A 27322-nucleotide genomic window follows, 5' to 3' on the forward strand; every position below is an offset into this window, starting at 1 on the left:
GATCTCTAGCTTTTGTACGTGCAGCCATAGAAATGTTCCTTGTGTTTTTTAACACTGAGGGGATATAAAGAACCCGTGATACTGGCTTTCCTTTCTAATTAGTTTGTCCTACAAGAATTGCATGGGTTGCAAAAACCAAATAGCTGCTACTTCAAGTTTGTATGAGTTTAAGGATAGTGTAAAGACAAACTTCAGGGTTTCCCTGAAAGAACCATAATGCTGTCTCAGGCAGAGCTTGGAGAAAGTCATTCTTGTATGGTCACATATAAATGAGTCTCTATTTCCATACCTTCCTGTAAAGATATCTTAGGGAATGATGTGACACTTTATAAATGAAATTGATGGATTCATAAAGATCCAACAACAAAAACAGCCTCCCCCCCCCCCCCAAATGAAGACAATACAAAGGGTAGCACAGAATTAGAAAGTGAGTAATGGCATGATATGGTGGGAGGAGTATTGGATTTGTAGACAAAAGATCTTGAATTGAATCCAAGCTTTAATTGTTACCTGCCTGAACTGGGACAAGTCACTTAACCTCGATGGACCTCCATTTCCAAGTCTTTAAAGTGAGGGAATTGGACTCTAATGGCCTTTCCAGTTCTAAACATCCTGAGCTGAAAGGCCTGATCTCTTCATAGCACATTGGCCTGTTTTGTTACAACACTGATCGCCCCCCATGCCTGTAATGTAACAGTTCTTCCTAACCTGCTGAAATCCTTCCAGGTTTGTCTACATGAAACCTTTCTGAGTCATTTCAAAGCTATTGTTTCCTGATTCCTGTTCTTCCTCTCAAAACTACCTGTATTTTACATAAATTATGCATTTGCACAATGCATAGTTACAAATATGCATATTTATACATGTTTTTCTTCAGGATTAAAATGTAAGCTCCTTGTTTGATGCTTCTCTTTGTATCATAGTGCCTGGAACACACTAAGTGTTTAAGTGTTTAAGTCTATTTATTGAGATAAGTGAAAGATTAAGAAAAGCCTTTCCAAAACTTGTTTGTGAGACTGTCTCTGTACATAACTCTTTTGGTTCAATCTTAAATGGAATATAAAATGTTTTATACAGAATTGGAACTAAGTGGAAATGTCCTTGGTTTTAATGATTATTTCTTAAATAAGGAAACAGGGCAAGCACGTATAGCGATGTGAGAAATGCTTTCATGTACACAATTTATATAACCAACATTATACTTCAAGTTGGCATCTTCCCTTTCACTCACTAGACCAAAACCCCTTCCCTGTCTACTATTCCTGTATATATTTTGTGTCCTACAATCCCTGAAGAAATATATTGTGTTACTTTTGTATTTGTACTGCCAGTGTTTAGTATAGTGCTTGGTAATATAGTAAACAGTTAATAGCTGTTTTTGTTCATGCAATTCATTCATTCATTCATTCAGCATCTGTGGTTGATTTCATTTAAACACTATGGTTTAACTCTGAGCAGCTTGATGAAAAGAGTACAATTATTATGAATCAACATTTGTCTTATGTTGTGAGAAAGCAGTAGATGCATACTTATAACTGAATTGAAACTCAGAAAGGAAAAGGAAAAAGATACATTCCATAGCTCACAGGATCAGAAATGAAGGGAAAAACAAGCTATTTGTATTTGTGAATCAATGGGGGTAATTGATACCTAAGTAATCTTTAAGTCAAAATGACAAAAATACTTATGCTATAGTGTGTTGAGTTTAAAACATAGAGATTATGACAACTAAAGACAAATAGAGAAGAAAGAAAGAAAAAAAGGAAGAAAAAGAAAAAAGGAAAGCTGATGTCTCTGGGAAATTGGAAGCATAAAATGTTATATAACCAATTGGGTTTCAACCTTCAAGTCAGACACTAGTCAAAGGAAACAATGCAACCTCTGCCAATGGGAAAAAAATATCAGGCCAGATTTCTCCCAGCTGTGCTTTCCACCCCCTTCTGTTGCTTTTAGCATCTTCAATGAGAGTTCAGCATACTCAGGAAGAGAGATGGCCCAGAGCATCCAAACTGTTAAACCAAAAAGGTCAGTTTTCCAATTGAATCTTGCAATATATGCATTGCCAGTCAATCCCTTATTTTGCCCCACTAATGCAAGTAATATGGCTGGCTAGCAAAAACTCAGAAAAGGCTGATGTTACATGAAATTTAGGCTCTGGTGCCAAAGGGGGTGAGTCAAGGAAAAATTTTCTGGCTTTAAAACATATAAATCAAACTTAATGTTTCCTTAGCATTCCTTTGTGATTTCCTACTCAAGCTTATGGTAACTGAAAGAGATAGGAAAAATCCTCAGAGGAGACAGGTTCCTGGACTCAGTTCTGTAAAGACAGAGGGCCAAACATTTCTGACAAAATTTTACTCACACTGTTGATTTTAACTTTGAAGTTGTGTGTTCCAGATTCAAGGTCCCAAACTTTCATTCACCCGACAGCAGCATATGGAATTTCAATAACATATTTATTAAGTTTGCACCTTAAAAAATATTCTCCTGAAGGGTTCTAACCATAATAAACATTAATAACATGGCCATAAGATCAATAGAGAGTATTTCCTGAGCTTCTGAGATTCTGTCAATCAAACTGGATGATGGTACTGTTTATTTGACCGTAGGCAAGTCACTTTCATCTCTGGGACTCAGTTGCCTCTTGTATAAAACTGAAGGATTAGACTAGTTGACATTTTAGGTCCTAAATCTATGATCCTATGTGCTTTACAGCTTCACATTTAATGGCCTGATCTAGTTTAAAATAATAGATTTCCAAAATTGTGAACTAAATTTAAATTAATTAATATTAAATTAAATTTAAATTAAAACAACAACAAAAATCAACAACAGTCAATTTCATGACTTCCAAACTCCTCGTCAGTCACATGGGGAGATTGTAGTGTCACTTAAACTCTCATCTTCTAATGAGAAAAGAAATGGACTTTCTAGACATTTCCTTCCTCCCTCCCCCAGGCACCACCTCATCCCCGGTTTCCCTAATGTATATGGAGATCCAAAGTAATAAAATGCTTTTTGTGCTTTCTGAACATCTAATGATGTGATACCTAGATTATTACCATTTACATACAGAAAAGTCTTCGTGCAGTTTAAAGTTATTATAACATATATGTGCACATGTATTTGTAGTGCAAATATGTATATGAATCTATATAACACACATATGTAGATATTTATCATGTGAACACATACTCAAATCATATACAGTACTAGATTTTTTTGAAACCAAGCTCTTTAACTTTCCATGGTAGCAACCGTCCCCATTTAAGTCCATGAGTGGCTAGTACTAGCACCAGTTTCAGTATATTCAAACACAAAAGGCAAAATTAACATGAGTGAAAAGAGAAAGAATTTTTATAAAGCATGACATGACATTTAACAAGTATCCTAACATGCACAAAAACATAAAGCAACATTACAAGTGCGTTGCTTTATTTTCTTTGCTTTTGTGCAGAATCCTTTGGAAAATCATTCCTGGATATGGTTGTTTAAGTGGCCTCTAACAATACAAAAGTGGAGTTACTTCCACTGGTAGGTGAGGTTAGTAAAGATGAGGACCATTTCATATTGGAAGAGCTCATTCAACATCTGTACTATTCCTTAGGGAATTTTGATACTGAAGTGGTACTCCTGAAAGTATTTTGGTGTTGACTATAATTGGAATTGCCCTCCCCAAAAAACTCAGATGCCACTAAACTCAAGTAGAATTTGTGCAAAGTGAGATCCCCTTAGGCAAAAGGATAATGCAACCTCTACATTGGCTTGATGATCACTGGCTTGATGATAAAGACAGGAAATGACCAAAATGATCACAGTGGCATCTTTGGCATTGTGCTATGAAATCCTGACAACGCAGTAAGAGCCCAGAAATGTTAAAAAAAATTTTAATGATATTAAAAATGGATGATTTGACAACTGCATTAAAAATTCTTGTAAAGATGTTTATTGTAAAAGGTTGCCAAGATGACACATGAGATAGTTATAGAGTATTTACTAATGAACTTCTTGATATCTGCCTATCTCCATGACATGTTATAACACATGATAATTTATTAGGGAGAAAGCATTTTTAAAAAATTACTTCTGTAAAAATGTTATCTGAATTGAAATTAGTGGTAAGTGCTGGCCCAAATGGACTTCCTACTCTTCAGCTTGTAACCTTTGAAAGAACTCTATTGTAATTCCAAGCTTTGGTCAGGGAAATACGATCTGACCAAATCTGAACAAAGAAAACATAAGAGAAAGAGCAAAGGTTTGCCGTGAAGTTTTACCCCATTCATCAGCCAAAATGGTACATATTGTTTTGTTTGGTTAAACTTATGTCATTCCCAAGAACCAACTGTGCTGTAATTTCAGTCAGTGTTTGGCAATTGTTGAGGAGCTGAAGCTGCAGGTTGGTCTGTTAGTTTGCAGCTGGGCCGGACTGGAGCCAGAATAACTATGTTATTATTTTTAAAATACTGGTGCCTCAATGAGAGGAGCTAGATTTCATTTTATTTTTGTTGCTGTCGAATTTCTCCTTTCTGGCTTGTGATCTTATCCCATTCATAATGACATTTGTGGCATCTTCCTTGGTTGAAAGTGAGTCCAAAGGAATCATCTTCTTGATATATGCTGGAAGAAGAAAAAAGACAAAAAATAAACCTTGATGAAAGATGAAAAACCAAAACACTGCTCATGATCAAGGGGTTGATTAAACAACAAATTAAGCTCATTTTCCTATGGAAAGAACTTACCTTCATAATGATCCTTCAACATATGGATTAATTTAATCAGCTTGCAATATGATTTAGTACACTTGTTATTAATGTGATCACTTTTTAAAGTCCTGAGACTGGAAGAATGAATTTATGCTTGGCTGTTATACAGTGACAAAGAAATATTATACAGAGAAAGAATGATGGCACAGTAGAGCTAGAAGCAGTTCAGAAATCATTAGTGGATGATTTATAAATAAAAGTAACTCATAGATGGGGAAACAGGCTCAGGGAGATGATATGACTTGCCTAAAGTCACCTAGCTAGTGTCCATGTCATGACTAGAAATGATGTCTCAACCCCTCTGCCCAGTATTCTTTCCCTGACATTAATGTCTCTCCCTACATAAAATCTATTGAATGGAATTGTTAGAAGGTGTTCACATGAGAATTTTCTACAACTAGTTGCAAAGAATCAGGTCCCACTCCTCTCAACAAATATTTAATTTTAACACACATTTACTAAGTACCAACTGTGTTCAGAACACTATCACTAGTGACGAGCCTACAATAAAAGTCACAACACAGATAAGAAGACGGCAGTCTTACAGGGATGGGGGAAAGACGTACCAAAATAAAAGAAGTCATAATAAAACATTTTAACATATAGATATATAAATGGCTATAAAAGTTGGAAAGATTAACAAAAATAGTTACCTGATATTATAAAAAGCTTCCATATTTATTTGGAATATTAGGAAAATGATTGAGCACTTTATCCTAAATCTTTGAAAGCCATACATTGTCAATATTCCCCCCTCAGTGCTTCCCCCCCCCAATAAAAAAACAATTTTGAGAATGCAAGCCACTGAGGGAGAGAAGGGTAAACTTTCTCTCTTTACAGCCAATTATTGTTGTAAACCTGGAAGTCATGGAGAGAATGCAAACAAGGATGCTGGCCTTGATGCTTCAAAGTCATTTTTCATCTGAGACAAGGAAAGTGTGACTTTAATCATCCTCAAAGCATACCTGTGGATGTATTTACATACTTCTCCCTTCCCCCATTGTATAGCAATGTAAATTAAGGCATGCATAAAAATAATGCCCTTTTCAAATATTAGCTTTTTAAAATGTCAAAATGAAGCACATGAGATTTTTGCCTCCTTCATTTCTACTCTAGTACCGTTTAGGTAAAATTCCTATATTTGTAAAATATAGCTTCTTTTTTTCAGTTTCATTAAAAAAAACTCAACAACTTGGTTTTGTGAGACGAAGAGCCTCACTGTAAAAAGGATTTCAATCTCCAGGGACCCAAGAAGTCATCAGACAACCACAGACTTCACTTAGGCAGAGACTAGGGCCATTGAAGAGTGTTTCAGTTCCTGTTCTGGGCTCTTTCTGCCTCTTGGTTGCCTGAAAGGAGCTATGCACAGAGGCCAGAGGTTAGTCTTGCCTTATAAAAGCTAAATATGACAGTCTCAAAAGCTGACATTATATGTCTCCCCTTACTATGCTCCCAGTGTCTAAAAGCTGAAGGTATGGGAATCCAAACCTTCCTAAAATAGTCTCCTGAATTCAGGCCATACCTTCTAACCAGCCAGGATAAATTTGGTAGTGATTATGGCTCAAAATAATGGATTTCTGTGTTCATATTTCCAATGGCAATGTAAATTTAAAATTTTTACATTTCTTCCTCTCACACTGGCAAGAAGGCCCTACCTTTCCTTGAACTGACCTGAGCTACATAAACCTGATATAAATGGCTATTTAAAACAAACTTGCATTAATGTTAGATCATTTCAGAGAACACAAATTATTCAATATTTTCCTATTTCCTTTGTATCTCCAATGATCATTGGGGTTGGAGTTTGATAGGGGCTTAATACAGAAAGGTGAATTAATTCACTAGGTAAAATGACCTTGTTTGGTCAGGATTGTAGGTAAAGAGGCCTGCTATGGTTAGGAAGATGCATATGCAGGAGATCAGGTTGATTTAGGGATTTGTATCTACCAGAAAGAAGATCAGCTGTGAGTTCTCTGTGCATTGGTGTTTGCTTGAACAAGATAGCCCCATTTTTCTCTAAGACAGGGCTGGGAGAATACGTATCAGGTTTTGGATTGTTATCTGGTCTGAGAAATATGACATAATAACAACTTTATTCTTTTCACAGGTTGCAGGATTCCCCAAAATGAGAAAGGGTTTAAAAGTCAGCCAGTGAAACAATAAGCCTTTATTAAGGATCTGCTCTATGCCAGACTCTGTGCAGAGAACTCAGGATACAAAGAACAGCAAAACCAGTCCCATCTGTCAAGGACCTCATAGTCTAAATGGTGAGATGAGGTCCTTGACGGTGCATAGAGCACATGCAAATTACATAAAACAGGATATATACAGGATAAATTAAAGATAATTGAGGGAAGGAATTAATATTAAGGAGAATCAGGAAAGGCTTCTTGTAGTATAAACAATTTTAGCTGGGACTTGAAGAAAGCCAGTGAAGCCAGGACATAATTAAGAAGGAGAGCAGTCCAAGCATGCGAGAACAGCCTGTGCAAATACCTGAAGTTTAGAGATGGAGTGTCTTCTTCAAGGAACAGCAAGAAGGCCTATGTCAGTAGATCAAAGAGTACATAGAGGGGAGTAAGGTGTAAGACTGGAAAGGTAAGAGGGAGCCAGGTTGTAAAAGATTTTAAATCCAAAAAAGATTTTATATTTAATCCTGGAAGTAATAAGGAAGCCCTTGGAGTTTGTAGAATTGAGCACAGATCTGTGAAAGATTAATTTGAAAGCTGAGTGGATGAAGGAATGGAGAAAGGAGATACTTGTGGCAGTGAGCTCAACCAGCAAATTACTGCAATGGTGCAGATGGGAGGTGATAAGGGCCTGTGCTGAGATGGAGACAGTGTGAGGGGAGAAAAGGGGGGCACACATGGGAGATACTGCAAAGGTGAAATCAAAAGGACTCAGTGACAGATTGGACGGATGGTTGGGGGACAACTGGATTCTGAACCTAGAAAGCTTATTGTTATTTCAATCTTTTTTTTTTTTTAATACAACTTCACTGCTGAGAATGGACTGGATAATGAAAATGGTGAGAATACCAGACGCTGTTTCCTCCCTTCTCCTTCATAATTACATTATCACCAGCAAAGACCCTCCTTCATATGTGCTGGTAGAATCCAGCCGTATGCTTTCATGGCATCACTCCTACCTTTCATGTAAGTGTGTCTGAGGCTGTGGTGTTAGGCCCCAAGTGTGGCAGCCCACTGGCCCTGATGAAGACAACATGTTACAAGGATAGTTTTTGAAGGCTTGCCATTTTATCCTGTTTGTTGCTCTTCAGTTTTTTAAAAATGTCCTCAAGATGGTTTTGTCCAATTGGATATCTTGCCAAACTTACTTTAAATTGTTTTTTCCCCATAATTGCCTTTTTCCTTCATGAGGTATTGCTATTCATAACCATCCATCGACCTTTGTAAAATTTTACAAATAAACTTATTAATACAAATCAGGGGGGAAGAGCCAAGATGGCAGGGTAGAAAGATGCAAATACACTAGCTCTTCCCCCACAGCTCATAAAATACCTGAAAAGAAAGACTCTCAACAAATTCTAGAGCAGAAGAAGCTACAGAACAACGGAGTGGAGGAGATTTCTAGACCAGCGTGACCTGAAAGGCAGACACAAAGGAAAGGTCTGTCAAACTGGACGTGGAGTGGAGCCCACCCCAGCATTGGACGCGTGGAAAGGAGGACCCGAGCAAGCCTGGGAGGCAGAATCCCTAGCAGCAGTAGCAGGGGTTCACAGATTCCTCAACCCACAGATGACAAATGTCAGTGAGAGGGCTTTTTCAGCTGGCCAAGAAAGGAGCAGGGTCTCCCCATAGCTCCGGCCTCAGGCGGCAGCAGCCGAGGTCACATCAGGGACAAGTGGCTGAGCCAGCATCCATTGTTGGATCCTAAAGCCCCTGGGGGAATTGAGCAGCTGATCTGAATCTCAGCTCCCAGTGTTGGCTTGGCAGAACTGGAGGCCAGGTGGTTGTGGAGAGGAAACACTACTACTTGCAGATTCTGGGCACAAAAGTTTCTAGTTGCTCCCAGACCAGTGTGCATGCTTGATTGTGCCACCCTGGAGGAACTGATATCTTACAGATCCTCAGAGTATACCACACTCTTGAAAAAGGACTCAAAAGTCAAGTAACTGATTAAGAAAATACCCACAAAAGGGGAAAAAAATAAGACTATACAAAGTTACTTTCTTGGTAAACAGATATCTTCTCCAGTCCTTTCAGATGAGGAAGAACAATGCTTACCATCAGGGAAAGACATAAAAATCAAGACTCCTATATCTCAAACATCAAAATAAATATGCAATGGTCTCAGGCCATGGAAGAGTTCAAAAAGGATTTTAAAAATCAAGTAAGAGAGGTGGAGGAAAAATTGGGAAGAGAAATGAGAGAGATGCAAGAAAATCATGAAAAGCAAGTCAACAACTTGCTAAAGGAGAACCAATAATGCTGAAGAAAATAACATCTTTAAAAATAGGCTAACTCAATTGACAAAAGAGGTTCAAAAAGTCAATGGAGAGAAGAATGCTTTAAAAAGCAGAATTAGCTAAATGGAAACAGAGGTTCAAAAGCTCACTGAAGAATACAGTTCTTTAAAAATTAGAGTGGAACAGATGGAGCCTAATGACTTTATGAGAAATGAAGAAATCACAAAACAAAACCAAAAGAATGAAAAAGTGAAATATCTCATTGGAAAAGCAACTGACCTGGAAAATAGATCCAGCAGAGATAATTTAAAAATTAGGGGACTATCTGAAAGCCATGATCAAAGAAGGAGCCTAGAAATCATCTTTCATGAAATTATCAAGGAAAACTGCCCCTGATATTTTAGAACCAGAGGGCAAAATAAATATTGAAAGAATCCACCAATCATCTCCTGAAAGAGATTCAAAAAGAAACTCCTAGGAACATTGTAGCCAAATTCCAGAGTTCCCAGGTCAAGGAGAAAATATTGCAAGTAGCTAGAAAGACACAATTTGAGTATTGTGGAAATGTACTGTGGAAATAAACATTGTTGAAATAAATAAGATCTAGCAGCTTCTACATTAAGGGATCAAAGGGTGTGAAATATGATATTCCAGAAGTCAAAGGAACTAGGATTAAAACCAAGAATCCCCTACCCAGAAAAACTGAGTATAATAATTTAGGGGAAAAAATGATCTTTCAATGAAATAGAGGACTTTAAAGCATTCTTGATGAAAAGACTAGAACTGAAAAGAAAATCTGACTTTCAAACACAAGAATCAAGAGAAGCATGAAAAGGTAAACAGGAAAGAGATATCATAAGGGACTTACTAAAGTTGAACTGTTTACATTCCTACATGGAAAGACAATATTTGGAACTCTTGAAACTTTTCTCAGTATCTGGGTAGTTGGTGGGATTACACACACACACACACACACACACACACACATAGACAGAGAGAGAGATAGAGAACACAGGGTGAGTTGAATAAGAAGGGATCATATCTAGAAAAATAAAATTAAGGTGCGAGACAGGAATATATTGGGAGGAGAAAGGGAGAAATGTAATGGGTCAAATTATCTCTCATAAAAGAGGTAAGAAAAAGATTTTTCAATGGAGGGAAAAAGGGGGAAGGTGAGAGGGAAAATGTGAAGCTCACTCTCATCACATTAGACTCAAGGAAGGAATAAAATGCACACTCATTTTGGTATGAAAAACTATCCTACGATACAGGAAAGTAAGGGAGAAGGGTGGGGGGGATGATGGAAGGGAGGGCAATGGAAGGTGGGAGCAATTAGAAGTCAACACTTTTGGGGAGGGACAAGGTCAAAAGAGAGAATAGAAGTAATAGTGGGCAGGATAGGATAGATGGAAATATAGTTAGTCTTGAACAACATGGCTATTATGGAAGTCATTTGCAAAACTACACACATATAGCCTATATTGAATTGCTTGCCTTCCCAATGGAGATGGGTGGGGAGGGAGGAAGGAAGAGAAGTTGGAACTCAAAGTTTTAGGAACAACTGTTGAGTGTTGTTCTTGCATACAACTGGGAAACAAGAAATACAGGTAATGGGGTATAGAAATTTATCTTGCCCTACAGGACAAAAGAGAAGATGGGGATATGGAAGGGAGGGATGTTAGAAGGGAGTGCAGATTGGTGGTAGGGGCAATTAGAATGCTTGGTATTTTGGGTTGGGAGGAGGTGAGAGATGGGGAGAAAATTTGGAACTCAAAATTTTGAGGAAATGAGTGTTGAAAACTTAAAATAAATAAATAAATTAAAAAAAAAATAAATATAAATCAGTACCGCCTTTGGGCACCTGTCTCTGTTGTGTCAGTGTCGACTATATTATTCACTTCCCATTTTGTTTTATTAATCACTTATCTAAATAGTTCAGGACTAAGTTGTTTCAATCATATACATATTTCTTGTTATAGTTTTACTTGCTTTTTTGTTCATTCTGATCTTAGCTCTAACACATTTATGATCTCCTTGGACACAGATAACTTCTGATTTAGGGATAACTCACTCTATATAAAATCTTCTGCCTACTGAAATGTATTTCATTTTTTGTGATGTTATTTGGTGTTCATCATGTCTAGTACCTATAATTATCTAAGGTATGAGGGTTCTGCATAATCAGTAGGTTTTTAGTATCTCTAATTTCCTCTTTACAAACTATGTCTTAGAATAAAAGTCAGAAAATTTAGCATGACTGTAGACATTCCAAGAAAAAAAAAAGAATGGAGGAAACAACACTTTAAAAAAAATTAGTGAGAGAAGAATTATTATAGCAAAAGTAAAATATAGGAAATCTGTAAGGAAACATGAAATCTCTTTTATCAACCAATTGACCTACAAAGCAAGGCCTGAAGAGAAATTCTAAGAATCATTAGTGCCCAAGAAAAACAAAATGGAACAAAAAGCTTGAATACCATGCCTCAGGAAATCATAAAAGAAAACTTCTGTGAAATACTGAAATCAGAGAACAAAGAACAGATTGATAGAATCTATAAAAATGTCAATAGTGATGAACCTCAAGTTTAAGTCATGGAGAAAGGTGGCTGACAAAGTACAGGAGAAAAGACTGCAAATAAGCCAGGAAGAGATCTCCAGTCTGAATTGTAGATGGCTACTTGTCATTAACAGGAAATGCAAGAAAAAACTAGAATATTGCCTACTGAAAAGAAAAGCAAAATAACCTGACTATACAATGAATTTATCCTACAACGAGGGGTACCTAGGTGGTTCTATGGATAGAGTGCCAGTCTTAGAGTCAGGAAGAATTGAGTTCATGTTCAGCCTCAGATCCTTACCACTTACCAGCTACGTGACCCTGGACAGGTCATTTAACCCTGTTAGCCTCAGTTCCTCATGTGTAAAATGAGATGGAGAAGGAAATGCCAAACCATTCTAGTAACTTAAAATAAATTTTTAAAACAGAAAAAAAAGTGAGGAACATAAGCTTACAAAGGAAAATACGCTTCTGAAATGATTAATAAGTTTAAGTATTCTTTTGGAAAAAAACAATAGTTGGACAATGCCTTTTAAATGAAGCAGAAAAAAACAACCTTGAAGTAGTTAGTAGCAAAAGATCAGAATGAACCTTTGGGTCTAATGGCTGAAGTGGGGAAAGAGCAATGTAGAGGAAGCAAATCTTCAGGAGAAAGAATGCCTGATAAAAGAAACATGGCACTTGTTGCTACCGTTCTCAATGGGACATTCTCAATGGGACAGTAAGGAGACAACTAATCAAATGGTATCAATTCCTTGGATGCTAAAGGATGTCAACAGAGAGGATAAAGATGCTCAGATCATTCCATTATTATTACTAATGGTTCTAGAAAAGCTGAATTGTCAGGATAAGAAGATTAAACTGTGAGCATTCAGCAACTGAGACAGAGATCTTGCTTTTTCAGGTACTTGACCTGAAAGCAAGACTCCCAGTACAAGTATAGGTGGACCTGAGACCTGTATAGCCTTCAAAACTCTGAATTTGGAGGAGCAAGATTCTCCCCTATAAAAGGTGAAAGGATTACAGCAGGGATGTTGGAAGCCCTGGAGAATGGAAGCAACCACAGTTGTACAGCAGTGTTCAGTACAGATCTGCCACGATGCAGGGGCTCTGAGGTTCCCAATGCTGTCCTGGGATGCCATAAAGGCCCCTGAAGATTCAGTGTTCTGAACCTTCATAATACTGGGGCATCTAACCCTCAGATGCAGATGTTAGTAGAGCAACCCAGTCAAGTAACTCAGGTCAAAATCCAGAAGAGACAACTACCCATCAAAAGAAATGTAAGAAGCTGAACTTGGTCCCAGTGTAAAACCCCCATTGGAAGGAAGAGAAAACAAAAGAAAATATGGACCACAATGTGAGAAACAGAGGAAGGAGTTCTGTTTCCACAGAAGTGACATGTACACACATTCTCAACCTCAGGATGTAAGTCAGAAGACACTAGGTCCAGCCAGAGCTGTGGGTTGGTAGAACCAGATTTCTGACTCGGTAAAAGGTCAGAAGCTTGTATGCATGCTTAAATATTGTTAAATATTAAATATTGAGCTGCTAAATATTAGCCAAAACATCCCCAAAGTGGAGCAAGCTAATCTGAATGCACATACAATGCATGACAAGAAAAGGGGAATGCATCTAGAAGAAAAACATGGAACAGGTGGTTCAGGAAGTTATATACAGCCAATAGGGAACATGAGAGGGTCCTTGAGTTTGAGAATGGGAATTCAAAGGTGACTGCGTCCAGCACTTGGGGTGCCTCTTTGTACTGGGTTCATCAGTTAAGGCCTTATTCCACTGAGAGCATGTTTCTCACAACTATATGGAATCATAATAGATCCAGAGATATTAAAAAAGCTAACCTAGAATAATTAATAATTTTCTATGAAATGCAAGCAGACTCAATGGAAAAAAAATGGAATTTCCACGACATACACACACACACACACACACATAGATACACATATAAATATTTAAATATTTATATTTTACATAAATATTTATATACTGTACACACATATACATGCATATACATGTACACACATATGTATACATATGCACCTAGAAGAAATGAAGCAAGACAAAATATCAAAACTCAAGAAGAAAGAAGTGGAAAGAGAATAGCTTAGAGAAGAGAGTGGTAAACGTTAAGCAGGTAAAAGACTGCTTAAAAAAATTAGAAAAGATCAACAGGAATCAAAGGCTTCTGGAGACAGCAAAAAAAAAATTAGTTGAAAAAATAAAATGTAAGATAGCAAATAAAAAAACTGATTTGGAAACAAAAGGAACAGATTTAAGAATTATTAGACTCCCTATAAACCATGATTTCATTAAAAAAAAAGCCCAGATACCCTTAAAAAAACATAAATGAAAACTGACCAAATCTATAAGAAACCAAAGACAAAGTGAAGAAACTACCTCCTGAAATCAATCTTCAAGGAAAAGTCCCAGAAATGTTATAACCCAAATACAGATTGCCTAAGTCAAAGAAAAAATATTGCAAGCATGGAAAAAGAAGTAGCTCATGTACCAAGGAATCATAATCAGGTTCATTTTCTTTTATTTTTTTTTCCAATTCATTTATTTATTTTTAGCTTTCAACATTCATTTCCACAAGATTTTGAGTTTCAAATTTTCTCCTCATCTCTCCTGTCCCCTCCAACTCCAAAACACTGTACATACTGATTACCCCTTCCCCCAATCTACCCTCCCTTTTATCACACCCCTCCCTTCCCTTATTCCCATCTTCTCTCTTTTCATGTAGGGCAAGATAGATTTCTATATCCCATTACCTGTATTTCTTATTTCCCAGTTACATGAAAAAACAATTCTCAACATTTGTTCCTAAAACTTTGAGTTCTAACTTCTCTCCCTTCCTCCCTCCCCACCCATCCCCACTGAGAAGTCAAACAGTTCAATATAGGCTAATGTCATGTTGTGAAAGACTAACTATATTTCCCTCCATCCTATCCTGCCCCTCATTTATTTTATTGTCTCTTTTTGACCTTATCCCTCCCCAAAAGTGTTTACTTTATCCCCGCTTCTCATTTGCCCTCCCTTCTATCATCCCCCCTCACTCTATTTATCCTCTTCTCCCCTATTTTCCTGTAGTGTAAGATAGATTTTCATACCAAATTGAGTGTGCATTTTATTCCCTCCTTAAGCCAAATGTTATGCCAGTAAGCTTCACTTTTTCCCTTCACCTCCCTTTTCCCCTCATTGAAAAAGCTTTTTCTTGCCTTATGAGATAATTTGTGTCATTCCATTTCTCTCTTTCTCCTCCCATTATAGTCCTCTCTCACCCCTTAATTTTATTTTTTTTTGATATCATCCCTTCCTATTCAACTTACTCTGTGCCCTCTGTCTATGTGTGTGTGTGTGTGCATAATTTCTCCAACTACTCAAATATTGAGAAAAGTTTCAAAAGTTACAAATATTATCTTTCCATGTAGGAATACAAACAGTTCAACTTTGAGAAGTCCCTTATGATTTCTCTTTCCTGTTTAGTTTTTCATGCTTCTCTTGATTCTTGTGTTTGAAAATCAAATTTTCTTTTCAGCTCTGGTCTTTTCATCAAAAATGCTTGAAAGTCCTCTATTTCATTGAATGACCATTTTTTTCTCTTGAAGTACTATACTCAATTTTTCTGGGTAGGTGGTTCTTTGTTTTAATCCTCGTTTCTTTGACTTCTGGAATATCATATTCTGATCTCTTAATGTAGAAGCTGCCAGATCCTGTGTTATCCTCACCGTATTTCCACAATACTCAAATTGTTTCTTTCTGGCTGTCTGCAATATTTTCTCCTTGATCTGGGAACTCTGGAATTGGCTACAATATTCCTAGGAGTTTTTCTTTTTGGATCTCTTTCAGGAGACAGGAGAGGGTGGAACTTACTTCACAAATTGGAGTGCATGAAAAGAAGGATATACAAACCTGAAGAAAGGGATAGGAAGGGCAGGCATCTAATTAGATGAACCTCATCTTTTGTGTAACAAAGTAAGATTGAATAAGCAAACACATACCCATGCATTCTTACACACACAAAATATTTGACGTAGCAGTATATCAAACTCAAGAGGGAAGATGAGAGGGTGAAAGGTCAGATTATGTTGGAGATGGAACTGATAAGAAGACCCTGGAGTGAAATAAACTCCTTGATCCTAAAGGATAAAAAGAAAAGAAAGGAAATAGAATATATAGGAGTGCCTTAGGTTACTTCTTGGACAACTGGGGAATTGTCAAACAAATTGTAGTTTATGAATATAATGGAACATTATTGACCTATCAGAAAAGAAGAGACAATATTTTACAGAATCCTGAGCATCATAATCTTACAATGAGTGATGTGAGCAGAACCAGGAGATCAATTTTATACAGGAATAATGTGAACAATGTGAACATAAACAACCATGAACAACTGAGTGCAATGATCTATGAAGAAGGACCTGTTTCCCCTATCTACAGACTGAGAGTGACCTACAATTTTTGAAATGGTCACTGTGACGCATTTTTCTTGACTACGCAGATGAATGCTTGCCTGACTTTAAGAAGCATATGTTTCTGTGTGAGAGTTTTATTTGTTACAAGTTTTTTTCTTTCCGTCTGTCTCTTGATGTTTTAATCTATTAGAAAATAAACTCAAGGAGGGTAGGGACAGCATTTATCTTTTTCTGTGTTTTCAGTACTTGGCACATGATAAATGTTTGCTGATGCCTTTAACTGGGTGGGTTGTGAAGGAGGGGAGAGTTAATAATAGTGATACAAAAAAGAGGGATATTGAACCTTTAAAAAAATAAACTGAAAAGAACAGAAGCAAGGTAAGAAGGAAGCACAAACAAGTAGGACAGTTTTGAAAATAACATGGAAAATATGATTTACTTTTCTTTATCTAAAAAATAATGGTATGAAATGGAAATTCCTGCTTTCATCTGGAATCCCCTTTCCATGTTCTAGATATATATGGAAATGATCTTTTGTGTTACTTAAATTTAGAATAAAAAATTTAAAGAATATTAAAGATAAACTAGGAAGAAATGAAGTCTACATCATAACAATCTTAGTACTTGAAAAGTAGTCACAAGAAAGAAAGATCAGATTTTTCTGCTGAACGGGGAGAACTAAGAGAAAGGGTTGAATGTTGCAGTGACAAGATGAAGCTTACTGTGAAGAATACCTTCCGAATAATGAAGGATACCTAAAAGTGGAATAGGCTGCATCAGAAGGCAGTGGGTTCTCTAACAATGGAGATCTTTGAGTTCAGGTTCAAATCACTTCCTGGAAGAAATTCTAGGTCAGGTAAACTTTGGACTGGATGATCTCTAAGGTTCTTTCTAACACTTGGAGTCTGTGGTGCTCACCTGGCATATTCATTTTTATGTTCATTCAATAAATGTTAATTGAACCTCAATTATATATGCAAGTACTGTGGGAGGATAGGTAGATGAACACTTGCCTGGCCTTAAGGAGCATATATATACTCTGGTATGGGAGCTTTAGAAAGTGGTTTTTAAGAAACTTAGGTATTACCAACCAATGAGAGTATTAGAGATTGTTAGTAAAACCAGGAAGCTGAGATCTCCTTAAATTAACCAGTTTATAAATCAAATAACATTATTTCTATTGAAGGACATAAATACATATCCTAGGTGATTCTAATTTTGTTCAGCCTGGTTTGCCAAACCTAACCACACAGAAAACTCAGAACTCATCATGTGAATGCTGTGCTGGTAAATATGTGACATGCAAAAAACAAATTATCTTTTTTCCTCCTCTGCCCCAGAAGCAATTTTCTTCTTCATTCTCAAATGTAACTCAGGGTTAATCCTCAAAGCAATAAAATTTCTAGGAGCAAATTCAATTCAAGATCTTAGAATGATAAGCAATATAAACAAGGAATGTATGTTTGAGTGAAGATGGCCAACATATGACTTAGGAGGGTAATAGAATCCTAAGACGAATCAGTCAAAAGAAAATAATATAGCTTATGGTTGTGACTATGGTTTCTTTAAATTAATAACCAGGTGGTCTTTTAGGCCAAATTCTTCAGTTTGACTTCACAACATACATTGTAATCAATGCCTTCTTGTCCAAATTATACTCTCACTTATATTTTTTTCCTTCGACCCATTTAAATTTCCTTCTGAGGGGCATAGATTTAGCAGAGGAAACTTAATCTCAAGGTATCTTGTAAATGGTTGCCAGCAGAAAATATTTCTCAATTAGAGAAATGATCATAGATCCAGGAAAGCAAGTCATGAAATGGATCCATTAAGCAAGAATAATATTATTGTTTGGCCTATAAATCTAAAAAACAAAAAACAAATCATTTTTTTCTCTCAAGTCCTTTAATAGCATCTTTCTAGCCACTGTGAACCCCTTCCCAAACCATTTTGAACCCCCAAGACCTACAAAAGGCCTACAACCTGGATTAGCCTATCCGAAGAGACATTTTGGCCTACTTAGGCATAGCCTACCATGATGCTTCACATGCTCTGGCATAACAGACATGCTTTGTTTTGCTATCTAAGTGAACCCAAAATACCCCTTACAGTGTCAGCAACTACAAGGCCAGATGAATTGACCAGGAGAATTCTGCTATTTATGACAACTAAGGACAAGGTGCTTTAAGCTAGATACTGTCTTGAATAATGGGACTTTTCTTATGTTTTTTTTTATGTTGAATTATGTCATGATAAAAGAAACATTGACATGTTGGATCCATAATTTCAATTGATACCTTGACATTCTCTTATTTTATAGTATTTACAACCTATCCTCTTAAGAAATTCCTTTCTCATATTATGGTTAAAACATATGGAGACTATAATTTTGGTTGACTCAGGCATCCTGAGTTGGGATTGCTTCTCAGCTTGTTTACGTCTGAGTTCAGAATTATTTTCTGACTCCATCATGCATGATTATCTAGCTTAATGAGAATAAATAAGCATGCCACTGCACATCTACAGCCTGATTCTTTTTGTTCCTTATTCAAACCTTTGGTAAGGTGAACCCTATTCTGTTTGTTGTTGAACAAATTTTGGGAAGGGGGAACTCTATTCTCTGTTCTTTGGACAGACCTTTGGTTAAGGGGGACCCCATCCTTTTGTTCTTAGGACAAGACTTTGGTTGTTTCTGGTTGTTTCTTTGGACCAAACCTTTAATAAAATGGTTGACACAACTTATTACAAGTTAAGGTCCAACTCAAGTCATCTTGGCAAAATTTAAAAGTATCTAATTTAAATCCCAATGGGTCTTGTTTCACTTGCTCACTCACCTTATTCAACAGGCTCAGCTAAAACTGTCTCTGCAGTGTCCAAAAATCAAAATTTTCCTCTAAAGGACAAAGATTTGCCTCCATTAAGACAATCCAAAAGAAAATGCTGTCCTATTTGAAGTTTACTTTAGAAGCACATCTCATCTAGAATGACTTCTAGAGACTATAAAGTAAGATATAAGAGGATGGAAATGAATATTATTTAATTTTGCCAAAATAAAGGATAGTGAATAATTAGTTATATAAAATCCTTGGAAAGAAATCACCATTCCCTCCACTGAAAAAGACAAAATTCCTTTGCTTAGGGTTATCTTTGAGTAAAGAATCTGACCACTTAGCTATTATCTTTGATACACATTTCCCCATTGAAATCTTGATGTATTGACTTCAATATTATCTGAATAAAAATTATAAACATGCAGATCATGGATGCTCAAAAGAGAATTTGTTTATTCATATTCCAATCATGTCCAACTCTTCATAACCCCTTTTGGGGTTTTCTTGGTAAAGATATTAGAGTGGTTTGACATTTCCTTCTCCAGCTCATTTTATAGATGAGGAAACTGCCACAAACAGGGATAAGTGACTTGCCTGGGGTCACACAGCAAGTAAGCCCCTGAGGCCAGGTTTGAACTCATGAGATGACTGAGTCAGAAATTGGTCATCTTCTAGTGACCCTGGCCAAGTCACTTAACCCTATTTGCCTCAGTTTTCTCATCTGTAAAATGAGGTTCTTAGGACAAGGAAATGGAGAATAACTCCAGTAACTTTGCCAAGAAAACCCCAATTGGGGTCACGAATACTCTGGTGGATACAACTAAACAACAACAACTTCCTGACTCTAGGCTTGGCACTCTATCCACTATGTTGTCTAGCTGCCTATTTAAATCTCTAGCAAAGTAATTTCTTTGAGTCTTCTATTGCATTCCATTAACTGTATATTCCCTGAACTCTGACATAATTTCTAAGAAACACTTGGTTTTCTAAACAACATAAAAATGCCATTTGTAAAGATACTATCTATCCCCAAGACAATTGTTTTTCTTACACAACAAAAATGACATTAAGTAATTTCAAATACCTTATTTTACTACAGGTAGAATCCTTTAACCATTTCAATTACAGACAGTTTCAATATATTCAGCATTCTGGATTTCATCATATATATTTTCTTAGTTATGTTTAACAACCACACTGCTGACATCTCTGGAATTAATTAGTATAACCCTTCATTGCTATTTCTTTCTATGATCTCCAGACCCTAATTTCAAACACTAGGAAGGGTCTTTAAGGAAAGTGGTATGTCTATGTTCTTATTTAAATACAACTCAAATCGTATTGCAACCTATTACTATATAACAAAAAAGGTTTTTGCCCCAGAGAAGAGGTTCTTTAAATTAGTCTTCTGCTTTTCCTAAGAAGCTAACTCCTAACTCCAATATGGGACTAGCTAGAGAATGGGCTTATAGGGAGTTTGTCACTTGTCCAAAATATGAAAGCCTCTTCTAAATTGCAGGATTTCCTAAAAGCTTATGGGCTCATGGGGTCTGGAGCTAGAAGAGATCTGAAAGATCATCCTGGCTACTCCCTTCATTTTACAGATAAAGAAACTGAGGCCCCTTGATGTTAATGTAGTTTGGTCAAGGTCACCTTCTCCAGCTGGGACTCAAACTCGGATGCACTGTCTCCAGATTCAGTGCACTTTTCATCAAAACATACTACATCACCTGCAAAGAAAATGAATTACTTGTGCTTCAGTTTAACAAGCTGTATAAGGAATTTAATAAAAATGTCTCTATCTCCAAGAGATGTTGAGAGGTTTAATTAATTATTGAAAAATAAAATGCTTTAAGGGTAGCAGATAAAGAACACAAGAAAAACGTCAAATATTACATAAGTGTTTTCCTTTTAAATAGCTTTTTGATAATCCAGGCGTGTGTTACTATGGCAGCTACAAATTAAACCTCATACTTTTACTTGTGGAAAATTAAATGTATTAGTGAGGGAATAAATATAATAAACATTTTGTAATGACTGTAACATTTACAGAATTGATATTGACTAAGCTTATACTTATAGGTAGTCCAATGACTAGAACACTATCTAGCATAGAGTTGGCACTTAATATTGGTTAAACGGACTGTCATTTCCCAGATATAACACCAACATTTTATACACTGCTGACATTTATATGTCGCTTTATGGTTTTAAAAAGTACTTTGTATAAGTTACATGTGACCCAGGACTAAAATTCTGGACTCAAACAGACCAAGGTTCAATCTTGGAAGTCTTTTAAAATAATTAATACTCTTTGATTCATCCTTCTCCTCACTCCCCTAACTCCTGACACCACCACCCTGTCTGTTAGGAATTCTGGGAATATCTGAATTTGGTTTGTTTCTAGTTCCTGGGGGCCAAAGATCTTTTCAAAGAGTTCCAGATTATTAAGGCATGGAACACAGAACATGTTTATTATACACAATGAGGAATACAGACAGGACTTTTCTTTCTGGTAGGCCCTACCTTCCTTACGGGTTAAGCAGTCACTTAAGATTTACAGGGGAGCGCAGCCCAGGGTGGGCCGCATGGCGAAGCAGGGACAGGACCCAGAACAGGCTTCAGAGCACCACCAACAGCAGTAGTTCCCAGACTGCTCAACTCACAAATGCCAAAGACAGCTTCAGTGAGAAAGCTCTTTCACTTGGATGAGAAGGGAACATGGTCTGGACCCACCAGCAGTGGTCACTGCAGTGGCAGCATCCATTTTTGGAGAACTCGAAAGACCCTGGGGTAATTGAACCACTGATCTGCATCTCAGACCTGAGTGGCTCTCCTGGGTTGAGGAAGAGTGCTGGAGGTGGAACTGGTAGAGGCTCTGGAAAGCAAACCTTGCAGGCAGATCCCAGGCAGAACAGAGTGCCCATGGTTGCTCCCAGACCAGAGTGAAGGCCAGGAGAGAAGTAAACTCCTCTCCTTTGATTGTGACACGTTGGAAGAATTGAGAACTTACAGGCCCCCAGAGTATACCCTCCTCTTGACAAAGGACTTAAAAGTCAAGTAACTGGCTGGGAAAATGCCAAAAAAGGGGGAAAAAAGACTATAGAAGGCTACTTCTATACCTGGTCTATACCTGATATAGAAGTATATATACTTCTGGTGAACAAGTATTTTCTTCCATCCTGTTGGATGAGAAAGAAAAATGCATACTATCAGAGGAAGACTTAAAAATTAAGGCTTCTGCATCCAAAACCTCCAAAATAAATATGCAATGGTCTCAGGCCATGAAAGAACTCAAAAGGGATTCTGAAAATCAAGTAAGAGAGATGGAGGAAAAATTTGGAAGAGAAATGAGAGAGATGCAAGAAAATCATGAAAAGCAAGTCAACAGCTTGCTAAAGGAGAACCAAAAAATGCTGTAGAAAATAACACCTTTAAAAATAGTCTAACTCATTTGGCAAAAGAGGTCCAAAAAGCCAATGAGGAGAAGAATGTTTCAAAAAGCAGAATTAGCCAAATGGAAAAGGAGGTTCAAAAGCTCACTGAAGAAAATAGTTCTTTAAAAATTAGAATGGAGCAAATGGAAGCTAATGACTTTATAAGAAACCAAGAAATTACAAAACAAAACCAAAAGAATGAAAAAATTGAAGACAATGTGAAATATCTCATTGGAAAAACAACTCACCTGGAAAATAGATGCAGGAGAGACAATTTAAAAATTATGGGGCTGCCTGAAAGCCATGATCAATAAAAGAGCCTAGACATCATCTTTCATGAAATTATCAAAGGAAAACTGCCCTGATATCCTAGAGCCAGAGGGCAAAATAAATACTGGAATAATCCCCTGATCACCTCCTGAAAGATATCCAAAAAGAGAAACTCCTAGGAATATTGTAGCCAAATTCCAGAGTTCCCAGGTCAAGGAGAAAATATTATAAGCAGCTAGAAAGAAACAATTCAAGTATTGTAGAAATACAATCAGGATAACACAGGATCTGGCAGCTTCTACATTAAGGAATTGGAATATGACATTCCAGAAGTCAAAGGAACTAGGATTAAAAACAAGAATCACCTACCCAGCAAAACTGAGTATAATACTTCAGGGGAAAAAATGGTCATTCAATAAATTAAAGGACTTTCAAGCATTCTTGATGAAAAGACCAGAGCTAACTAGGACTATATCCCCAAGAGATCATAAAAATGGGAAAGGGTCCCACATGTACAAAAATATTTATAGCAGCACTCTATGTAGTTGCCAAAAACTGGAAGTCAAGGGGATGTCCATCAATTGGGGAATGGCTGAATAAATTATGGTATATGAATGTAATGGAGTACTATTGTGCCATAAGAAATGATGAACAAGAAGACTTCAGAGAGGCCTGGAAGGACTTATATGACCTGATGCTGAGTGAAAGGAGCAGAACCAGGAGAACTTTATGCACAGCAACAACCACAGTGTGTGAGAGTTTTTTCTGGTAGACTTAGATTTTTGTAATAACACAAGAACTTCTGAAAAAAAAAAAAAAATCCCAATGGTGGACCTCAAGGCAAAATGCCTTCCACACTCAGAGAGAGAAATATGGAAGTCACTCACATAATGTAGCAGATCATGTTTGTGTATGTGTATGTGTTTGTGTATCATGTTCTGATTTGTTATACGGATTCTTTCATTTATCTTAGTCTGACTACATAGCATGACTATAGTGAAAATATACTCAATAGGAAAGTATATGTAGAATCTATACAGAATTGTATGCAGTCGTGGGGAGGGAGGGAGGTAGTGGGGGGTGGGTGGGGAGGGATAAAATCACAATTGTATGGCAGTGATTGTTAAACATTAAAAAAATAAAAAAATTAAAAAAAAAAAAAAAAAAAAGAAAAGACCAGAGCTAGAGAGAAAATCTGACTTTCAAACACAAGAATCAAGAGAAGTATGAAAAGGTAAACAGGAAAGAGAAATCATAAGGGACTTTCTAAAGTTGAACTGTTTACATTCCTACATGGAAAGACAATATTTGGAACTCTTGTGACTTTTCTCAGTATTTGGGTACTTGGAGGGATTACACACACACACACACACACACACACACACACACACACACACACACACACAGAGCACAAGGTGAGTTGAATAGCAAGGGATGATATCTAAAAAATAAAATTAAGGGGTGAGAGAGGAATATATTGGAAAGAGAAAGAGAGAAATGGAATGGGGCAAATTGTCTCTCACAAAAGAGGCAAGAATAAGCTTTTTCAATGGGGGAGGAAAGGGGGGAATTGAGAGGGAATAAATGAAGCTTACTCTCATCACATTTGCCTTAATGATGGAATAACATGCTTACTCAATTTGGTATGAAAATCTATCTTACACTACAGGAAAGTAGGGGAGACGGGGAAAAGTGGGGTGAGGAGGATGATAGAAGGGAGGGCAAATGGGAGGAGGGAGCAATTAGAAGTAAACACTTTTGGGGAGGGATAAAGTCAAAAGAGAGGATAGAATAAATGGGGGACAGGATAGGATGGCGGGAAATATAGTTAATCTTTCACAACATGACTATTAGGGAAGTCTTTTGCAAAACTACACATATATAGTCTATATTGAACTGCTTGCCTTCTCAGTGAGGATGGGTGGGGAGGGAGGAAGGGAGAGAAGTTGGAACTCAAAGTTTTAGGAATGAATGTTGAGAATTGTTTTTGCATACAACTGGGAAATAAGAAGTACAGGTAATGGGGTATCGAAATATATCTTGCCCTACAAGAAAATAGCAGAGATAGGGTTAAGGGAAGGGAGGGTGTGATAGAAGGGAGGGCAGATTGGTGGAAGGGGTAATCAGAATGCATGGCATTTTGGGGTGGGAAGGGGAAAAAATGGGGAGAAAATTTGGAACTGAACATTTTGTGGAAATGAATGTTGAAAACTGAAAATATACAAATATACATTAAAAAAAAAAGATTTACAGTACAGGGTTCACAGACTTAAACTTCCTCCAAGCAGGACAAGAATCTGGAGTACCTAGAACGTAAAGTCCTTTCCCCTGGACCTTCACAGTGCACATGACTTAGGGTATTAGTGAAAGACAAAGTCTCAGTTTGTTCTTCCTCATGGCTCTGCACCTCATTAATCTTTAGTCTTGTCCCTCTTATGGTTCTTGGGCTTCAACAGTCCCCCTTTTCCCCTTGGCACTTCATCACTCTTTGCTGCCACTGCCTCCATTTTCCAAGTCCACATGGCCTCATTCTCTCTCACTCTGGTCTATGTGAAGCTGAGGGTCACCCAGGCTATACATGCCAAAGGTTCAAGGCTGCATTCTTCTGGGCTGCTGCTACTGTTATCATTAAAACTACACTGTACCTCTTCTTGTCGTTACTTCTTTCCACTGCTTTCCTGGCTATTTTGCAATGAGGTTAACAAGCCTCAAGGCCGTCAATACTATTCTAGCTCCCTTGTCGAGTCCACAGACCCCTCAGGATAGCACATAAAAAAACTCTTTCTCAGACAGCTATGGAGCCTCTTTGATAGACCTGTCCTACTAGACAGCCCCTAGTACCCCACCCCCCATTCCTATATAAATTAGGATGACTGAATTCCACTCACATCCTACTTTAGATCAAGCCCTTTCGCTGGCTGAGTCATTTTTAAATTTTGAATACTCTCATCTCATTTAGTTTACCTTTTTTCCCTTAAATTCTAAATTCAATTTTAAAATTTATTTTCAGTTCCAGATCCTCTCCTCACCCTTCTGCTGAGAAAGAAAAAAAAATAAAGCCTGTTACAAATATATATACATAGACAGAGAGAGAGAGAGAGAGAGAGAGAGTCATATACAAATTCCTTCATTAGACATGTCAGAAAGAAAAGAAAGGAAGAGAAAAGAAAAAAGAAAAGAAAGGAAATATATTTCCATTGGCACTCTGAGTCCCTCACTTCTCTATCTGGAGTTGGACAGTATGTTTCATCATTGTGTTGATCAGATCCTGATCTGAGTCTTTCAGAATTGATAGTTTTTACAATATTATAGTTATTGTATAAATTATTCCCCTGGTTCTGCTCATTTCACTTTGTATCAGTTCATACAAGTCTTCTCAAATTTCTTCTGAAACCATCCTCTTCATCTCAGAGCTTTCCAACTCCAGTATTGACTAGCATCAAGTCATGAAAATTACCAAGGCTGACAGAAACCTCAAGGTATCAGCAGACATATCAAGATATGGAGAAATAAATCAGGGTGCTAGTGTTAGCAAGGCTATCTAAATGGAAAATGCTCATATACTTGCTAAAACTACATTATAAAATTTGATACTCATAACATCCTCATAAAATAGCTACCTCATTTTACTGAGCATCAGTGATTATCCATGGTCACAGGTAGCTAGTAAGTTATGGAGGCAGTATTCTGATTCAAGTTTCTTCTGATTCCAAGTTCATCAATCTTTCCACTACACCATATTGTTTTCAATGACAAATCATATTCATTCTGTATACAAGTGTTAATACCAACAGTGGCATTTATTTTAGTATGAATGTATGAATGAATGTGTGTGTGGATGTCAGTAAACCAGTTAAAGGGAAGCTGGTTTGGCAAATATTTACATATTCTATATGATTAGAAACACTCTACAAGTGTTATTCAGCAACATTAATGTATAGTTTTATCATCATGGGGGTGGAAAGAGGGGAGTTCCCTCTGCCTGTCTATCTGGATTTTTTATAAAATGCTGATTCTTTAAATCAGATTTGATTTTCTACCAAGAATTCTGAAAAAAAATCTATTTTAAATTGCCAGGGTTGATTATCTGTATTATCTTTTGTCTCAACTTGAAGTGAAGAACTCTGGAATCTTTTCAAAATGAACACTTGCTTACTAATGATTTCAGCAAAATGAGAATTTTTTAAAACTTAAAATGCATTCTGAAGAACTTTAAATTCAATTGTCCTTATCTTTAATGGATGCTTTTACTTTTTTCGTTTAAACAGCGGAGTCATTTTCTGCTATACTTCCACCATCTCAGAACCCTCTCTTGAAACAAAGAATAAGCAAACTGACCAACGAAGTAACCATTCCTTAGAATGGATACAATACTCCAAATGTATTCTGGGCAAAAACCAGACTCATTGAATTTTAGAACCACAATTAGCCTTAAAGATGATCTCTGCTAACTCTCATTTTACAAATGAGCAAAGGGAGGCCTAGAGTGGTTGGGTGAACTATATTAAAGCCACAGCAGCCAGTTAGTTTTTGATCCAGGTCTACTGATTCCCAATTTATTTGTATATAAATAAAAATATGCATGCTTCAACCCTTTACATT

At 36.9% G+C, this 27322-nt stretch overlaps 1 protein-coding gene across 11 annotated transcripts in view; it reads right to left on the bottom strand.

Annotated features, from left to right (window-relative positions):
• Positions 1 to 3873: 3873 nt before the first annotated feature.
• Positions 3874 to 27322, bottom strand: part of CEP128 (centrosomal protein 128) — a 559633-nt gene continuing 536184 nt past the window's right edge. For all 11 annotated transcript variants that reach the window (XM_072623250.1, XM_072623249.1, XM_072623247.1 and 8 more), the window contains one exon: positions 3874 to 4617. In XM_072623250.1, the coding sequence (XP_072479351.1) occupies positions 4472 to 4617 (146 nt within the window). In that variant the 3' untranslated portion in view covers positions 3874 to 4471. The remainder of the gene's footprint in view (positions 4618 to 27322) is intronic.

Source organism: Notamacropus eugenii, chromosome 7, assembly GCF_028372415.1.
Source record: "Notamacropus eugenii isolate mMacEug1 chromosome 7, mMacEug1.pri_v2, whole genome shotgun sequence".
NCBI classification, from domain to species: domain Eukaryota; kingdom Metazoa; phylum Chordata; class Mammalia; order Diprotodontia; family Macropodidae; genus Notamacropus; species Notamacropus eugenii.